This window comes from Verticillium dahliae, genomic scaffold (genome assembly GCF_000150675.1).
Source record: "Verticillium dahliae VdLs.17 supercont1.1 genomic scaffold, whole genome shotgun sequence".
In the NCBI taxonomy this organism is placed as follows: domain Eukaryota; kingdom Fungi; phylum Ascomycota; class Sordariomycetes; order Glomerellales; family Plectosphaerellaceae; genus Verticillium; species Verticillium dahliae.
This window is the reverse complement of record NW_009276921.1, coordinates 550,628-557,917: the sequence shown is the minus strand read 5'-3', so window position 1 is coordinate 557,917 and position 7,290 is coordinate 550,628. Positions and strand designations below refer to the sequence as shown.

The window sequence follows — 7,290 nt, the reverse complement described above, 5'->3', positions numbered from 1 at the left end:
TACCTACGGACAGCGAAGCAAATGCTCCCCACAAGTCGAGGCAGACCAGAACAGGAAGAGGACCAAGACCACCGCCCAGCCGCCCCCTTCTCAGCAAGAAGATCGGCATCTTCAGGCGCAGGAAACAAACGCCCTCAAGGGTTGCCCTCCAGGAAAGGACGGGATGGCCTTTCATCCCACTGAACCTGGCCCCATGTCCTGAAAACAGCCTTAGCCGCCAGAAACACAATCGACGGTGCACGCTCCAGCGTCCCATCCGCGACTCATGAAGGGGCCAAGTCCAGAGGGGAAATAAGGAATAGCATGAAAAAGGAGGAGATTGGGTATGGGTGTGGCTCGGATGGGGAAAACGGCCAGCCACACATGTACCACCAGTGCCTCTCAGGAGAGAGAAAGCATTCACCCACCATGACAGCAGAGAAGAACCCCCATCAGCTCATCCATGGCCTCCCCTCCCTCCCTACTAAGTAGGCACTCATTGAATAGGTAGGCCATTTACCTTGTCTTGCTTGTCTCTTGATCAACATCCTAAGCACCACAGGCCAAGCCTCGACGCTATATCCCGATCAGGGCCTGTGCCAACGTAGCACTAGCGAATCCCTAAAGGCCCTGCTAGCCCTGCAAAGAAGACTCGCATTCGATGGTGGACTATCGGTGTGGGGGCCAAGGCGGATTCACTTCGCGAGTACCCCAAAACGAAAAAGACGCCCTACGAAACCGACAAGAAGCACCAACTTGCAGCAAGGTGGGTATGGAGAGAACAGGACAAAGTGTGACGAGGATACGACTGAACACGGAAACCCGAAGCGGCGCACAGGTCAAGCCGGCCAGCTGCTGTGAATAGGAACCTCAATTCTCTTGGGCATGGCATCCTCCACTCGATCGTCCTGGCATGGCGCAGCATCGTCACCGTGTTCTTCTCCCCCCCTGGCCTTCTTGCCCAAGCGGCCCCATTGATCGGTCGACTGAAGACGGGCATGCTGCGATACGGCGGGAAGGGGCACGGGAGGGTCACGCGGCGATGCTACGAGCTTGGTGCGAGCCGTCCTTGCCTGCACAGGATCTCCTGTGTTGGGCCTCAAATGAAATGACAGTCTGGTGGGAATTGTCCGAGCCCCCCGTGGTTGGAAGAGCCCAGCCCAGCATCTTGGCATCTTGTTGAGAAGGCCACAACTCCACTCGAACGAGTAGCTTGAGCATTGGTCTGGAGTGGTAAGACTCGCCGACTCGGGGTCTTGGGGCCAGGACAGAGAGGAGACCGGCAGAGGTCTGCCTTCATTGTCGGATTCTAAAGATAACGTCGCCGACTGCCTACCGTGTACGATCCCGAAGGCCACGCACTAAATAGCGGAAGCCGCGCGGTAGGTGCCTCGTGCCTTGTCTCGTTCCTGGGCGCCGCTGGACCCGCGGCAGGACGGTTCTTCGACTTCGAGATACCTTAGGTACCTACCTTACCTTACCTAAGGTACCTTGGTAGGTATCTACCTTAGGTACCTACCTTGTGCTGCCTCGCCTGGGCGCGGGCTGTGGCGTTGTGCTGTGAAATGTATTTGCAGGCCGCCTGGGTACCACCTCGCGTCGGTGTCGGCACGGGTGCAGGTGATGAAGACCTCAAAGTGCCACAGAGTGCCCCTGTAGCAGTGACGTGTCTCCGTTCCTAGCGCATGCCCTACCTGGGTAAGGTACCTACCTAAGGTACCGTGCCATGTAGACCTGCCGGGCAAGGCACGTACCTCATAGTGTGCTGGGGAGCCCAGCTCCGCCCAAGCTCACCTCAGCACCTCTCGGCATCTCACCTCCACGTCAAGCCATAATTAAAGCCTCCCTTCCCATACCTACTGCGCGCCAGCCTCACGCAGTTTAAACTTCCTGGTCCCGACGTCTGACCTTGTTTCGTCGCGATTCCCTGCACCCCGCCTCCAACCAATCTGTCGCAGATCCCTCGCCATGGAAAGCTGTTAGTGTTGGAAACCGGGCGACATACCAAATAGAAACAACACGTCCTCCACCTTTGCCTCGAGCCTCGCCTCTGCAGCCCTCTTGCATCTCGCCTCAGACCTTCGACGCGCACCTGAAATGGCCGGCCACGAGCAACTCGAGGTCCACAGCAAGGTTTGCCATCCCACTACCCCTTCCGCCGCGTCGCCGTCGCGCGCAAGACCCAAAGCTGACAGCAGACACAGTCGTACATTGTACGCTGGCTCAAGGTCGAGGACGGCCAGAGCATCGCGTGGACCGTTCAACCGCATAAGAAGTCAATGTACCTTCTCTCCCCTCTCCCCCCTTTCTCCTTTCACCAACCCTATACTGGAGCTGACGATCTTCCCCCTGCGGCGCAGTAACTTCGGCATCGTCAAACATCCCGGCACTGGCGCCACGAACATTGTCCCAAGCCAGTCGGACGACCCCGCAACCCCCTCGGGCGTGACCTCGGGCGTCAACGACGCAAAGCCCGCCCGTTTCGCCAAGAAGGATACCATCACCGCCCAAGACCAGCTCGCCAGCAAGGGGTTCATCCCCATCAAGTGGCAGGGGCGATGCGAGGCCGAAACCCAAACGACGGGCACGCACGACGTTCTGAAGGGCCAGGCCGGCATGTACGGCCTGGTGTTTGACAATACCTTTTCAAAGCAGACCTCCAAGACCGTCACCCTCTCCCTCCGCACCTATCCCATCGGCTCACCGCCCCCGACTGCGCACAATGTCCCGAATCTTTCCCTCGGCAACCCTGCGAAGAGCGGCAGCAAGACAAGCTTGGGCAAGCACGGCAGTCCTCACATGAACGCCGTAGCTTCAGACTCCCAGGACAGTCTTCATAGCCATGTGCCGGGTGGTAGACCGACTTCGGTGTCAGGCCGAAGCGATGGCGCAGCCAACTATCACGTTGGGAACTTGCTCAAGAGGAGGAGAAAGAAGGGACAGGGCTACGCACGTCGCTTTTTCTCGCTCGACTACTCGTCGTGTACGCTATCGTACTTCTACAACCGCAACTCCTCGGCGCTGCGGGGCGCCATCCCGTTGAGCCTCGCAGCCATAGCTGCAGACGAGAGGCGCCGGGAGATCAACATTGATTCGGGTGCTGAGATCTGGCACCTCAAAGCCTCCAACGTCAAAGAGTTTGGCGAGTGGGCACGCGCCCTTGAAAAAGCAGTTCGCATCGCTCGAGGTGTTGAACCGGCAGAGGGACACGCATCAAAGGAAAGGGGCAACAGCACGCCTCTGCGCATTGCCACTGGACTCTCGAGGACAGCGACTCACAATCCACTCGAGGATCGGGAGTGGGAGCAGGTCGAGTCCTTGGTCAGCCGGACTGTGGGCACCAGAGATGCGCTGCGCCGCCTTGTCAAGGACATGTCTAATCCGCCACGACCCGCTCACAGCAGCGGCAGCCAGTATTTGTCACCCGGCAGTAGCTCAGTGCATAGTGAGGAAAGGGAGGGCTACTTTCCGTCCGAAAACCAGAAGAGGCCCTTCTGGAAGCGCAAGTCCAGCGTCGTCAGCCCACAATCTTTCCAACCCATGGTATCGTCATCCCTGGCAGTTCCGTCGCCGGGTTCTGCGAACCCCCGCCAGTCAACAAACGGATCGAAGCATGCGAGGAAGAAGTCGAGGGGCGTTGCGCAGGAGGAGAAGAGCATGCAAGATCACTGCGGTGCATTGCTGAACGATTTGGACTCGGTTGTGGCTGAATTTACGTTATTGATCGCAAACAGCAAACGCCGGCGTTTGCCGGCGCCCCTCTCAGCTGCAGCCTCCAGGTTGAGCATGGACACTACCTCAACTGATGAGTTCTTTGATGCTGAAGTGGGCGAGACTGGCTCTCAGATTGTCCGCATCGACAGGAGTGAGGAAGACGATGCTGTGGAGTCTGATGCCGACGAGGCCGAGCTGCACGACTCGTCGTCGGCAGCCTCGACCATCGCTGACGAGGAGACGGGGGGCTTAGATGAGGAGAGTTGCTATCCATCCAAGCCGAAAAGCCTCACCCCTCTTCCGGTAGACATATCGGTCGAGAGGCGCTCGAAGATCCCGCCAGGCCTGGTTCAGCCCCCGAGTCTCATAGGCATCGTACGGAAGAACGTCGGCAAAGATCTTAGCAACATTAGTGCACCCGTTTCGGCGAACGAGCCGACCTCGATGCTTCAGAGGATTGCTGAGCAGCTCGAGTACTCACAGCTTCTTGACGCGGCAGTGCAGCAGAAAACGGCCAAGGACCGCTTGCTGTACGTGACTGCTTTTGCAGTATCACAAATCAGCATCAACCGATCGAAGGAGCGTGCTATCCGAAAGCCGTTCAACCCTCTACTAGGCGAGACGTACGAGCTTCTACGCACCGAGCAAGAGGTGCCGGGCGGTTTCCGTCTTATTGCGGAGAAGGTCAGTCACCGGCCCGTCAGGTTGGCGATGCAAGCCGATTCCTCCAACTGGTCTTTTAGCCAGTCACCAGCGCCCTCACAAAAGTTTTGGGGCAAGAGCGCAGAAATCATCACGGAGGGTCGCGTGCGAATTGCGTTGCGGTTGGTGGACGGCACGGATGAACTTTATTCGTGGACGCACGCAGCCATGTTCCTACGTAACGTTGTCATGGGCGAAAAGTATGTCGAGCCCGTGGGCACGATGCATGTCAACAACGACACTACGGGGGCCAAGGCAGTAGTCGAGTTTCGCAGCAAGGGCGGCATGTTCGGCGGCCGCGGTGAGGACGTGGCTGTCGAGACTTATACTTCGGACGGCAGTAACTCGGGAACTGGGTTGATTGGTACTTGGACAACCGGGCTCCGTCGAACAGAAAACGGCAAGACTGTGGGAGACGATGTTTGGAAGGTTGGCAAGTTGGTGGACAATGCCGCCACAACGTATGGTCTGACCCAGTTTGCCGCGCAACTCAATGAGATAACGGAAATCGAGAAGGGTCGACTGCCGCCGACGGACAGCCGGCTGCGGCCCGATCAGAGGCAGGCAGAGCTGGGCGACCTCGACGCGGCGGAGGAGACCAAAGTGGTGCTGGAAGAGGAGCAACGTGCGCGGCGCAAGGACCTCGAGGAACGGGGCGAAGAACACAAGCCGAAGTGGTTCGTCAAGCTGGGCAATGGACCAGAGGGCGAGGAGGTGTGGAAGATCAAAACGGGCAAGGATTCATACTGGGAGGAACGCACACGAGGTACGTGGAACGGAGTGACAAACATCTTCGCGGTGTAGACGAAAGGGGCCGCCAACACTCATTGTCGTTGGTGCCATGCGTCTTGGGGTCCTTCGTGGAATGAATGGAGCGAGTGGCCTGCCAAGTGATCTGGTCGGGGCAGCGATGGGGGGCGTTCGATAGACGAGCAGCTGATAGACGATCCAACACGGACATTGGATCTTCGCCGAGGGGGTGTTCGAGACATGTTGCAATGCTTGATCGTGATGAGATGATCGCCACGGCGGATTCCCATGTCACGAGCAACGGCGGCTGGCAAAGCAATCGCCGCGTGTGGGAAATCTCGCGCCAGGTAAGGGTTGAGATCCGGGATCCGGGAGATGCAAGACATAGACGGCCGTCGCCGGAAGGCAGGTGATCCGTGGACAGAAGCGACCTTGTTGGCAAGGGATTCCAGGAACTGCAGCGTGTCCTCCACGTTGCTTGCTCCTGTCGGCCCATAGCTCGAAGAGCCCTGCCAGGGCGGGCAAGACACACGGGAGACTGGTCCAAGGGTGAGATGGGCAGCACGCTTGTGCGGGACAACATGCCAGTGGAGATGTGGCCCCTCCTTTTAACCGGGATGCGACGCTGTAGCAAAGACTTTGGGAGGTTCTCCCGTCTCGTGTGTTTTTGGTGGTCTCATCCGCATCCAGCGGGGCAATGGGGGTGTCACACTGGCGCCGTAGGAGGGCCGATGCTCACCGATGTCTTGCCATGCCCAATGCGTCCGATGTGTCGGGTTCTGACGCTGGTGTGCGGGAGGCTTTGCTTCTTCGGCCGGCGGCGGACGCTGAGGGCACATCATTTCGGTCAGGCTGCGCGTGTGCGGATGCGGAACTGGGGATCGTCATGGACCTGGTGGATGAGGTGAGGGGGTCAGTCTCTACTGTGTGGGCGATTCGCTTCTCATGATGAGCGAGAAAAAGAGCAGTCGCGAGTCATGCAACGAATGCCGAGCAACAGCAGAGGCGCGCCTGCCGACTGCACCAAGTAAGGTACCTTAAGGTAGGTAGGTACCTACCTAGGTAAGGCAGGTAGGTACCTCATGTGGAGCCTTGAACTGCCCGAGCGGCTGGGAAGAGGCAGGAGCTAGGGGACTTGGTTCGCGCCTTCGCCTTCTCATTGACGGCGAGGCATCTATCTCATGGCAGGGAGGTGCCGTGGAACGGGCGCAGCGCGGAAGCTGCGGACTGGCGAGCGGTACACGGCAAGCAGTACCGGCTTCCAGGAAAGGGTTCGTTGCACAGCATACAGCCCCCAACAGCCAGTCAACAGGCAGCATTTTGTCGACCTGCAGGAGACGACGACATTGGGCCCAGAGGTGAGGCAGAGGCAGGTAGGTGGTGCCTGTCGAGGGTGCCTACAGTACCTCCCTGCCTGACGGCAACACTGCGTGGGTGGTCTGTGTAGGCAAAGCCAACCAAGCTGCCGGTACCAAGGCCGACGAACCTGGTTGGGGGGTTTTCTACAGGGCAGCCAACGGGACTTTCCAGCCGACCTCCAGTGTCTCACTGATGGCCACAAGCAATGGTCCCTCGGCACCCGTTCTGGGCATCCCCACGTCATGCTGCCTCGTGGGCAGACCTTGTCGATATCCTCATTACACAATCTCAACTGTCTAGGTCGAATTTTCAGCGCTGTCCATGGTGTTTAAGGAGAGAACCGGGGGGTGGAGGAAGCGGGACCAGGGAAGTCCGTGCGAAACGGAAACGTAGGCTTCAGGGACTCGCACTAGGAAGCCTAGCGCGTACCTCGGGAACAGTGGCAGTTCCAGGTCAGGCTACGATCTGGCTAACAGGCCTAGGACAGAATAGCACCGTGCCTAGAAGCCTCCACAGACGCATCCTGGTGCAGCGGAGTATTCCATGCACCTGCCCTGGTGCCTTCCACTCACACTCCTAAAATGATGCGACCTGCTGATTTTGAGGGGTACATGTACTTCCGAGGGCTCAGATCAAGTTGACCATCGAGGTCACCTAATGGCGCCAGGTAGCAGACGTTCCCTTTCATTTCCCTGTGCTGACAGCCCTGAGGGTGCATTGCCAAAAGGGCAAGGTACCGTGAGGTACGCTGGCGGATGGAGCCCGTCTGGCCTGTCAAATGCCAAA

At 58.5% G+C, this 7,290-nt stretch overlaps 1 protein-coding gene across 1 annotated transcript; it reads left to right on the top strand.

Moving 5' to 3' along the window:
* Positions 1–2,076: 2,076 nt before the first annotated feature.
* VDAG_00154 (oxysterol-binding protein) lies at positions 2,077–5,199 on the top strand (the record flags this gene model as incomplete). Its single annotated transcript, XM_009651531.1, has 2 exons — positions 2,077–2,192; positions 2,340–5,199. 2 exons carry the CDS (start codon positions 2,077–2,079, stop codon positions 5,197–5,199), a joined length of 2,976 nt encoding a protein of 991 aa, XP_009649826.1.
* Positions 5,200–7,290: the final 2,091 nt, after the last annotated feature.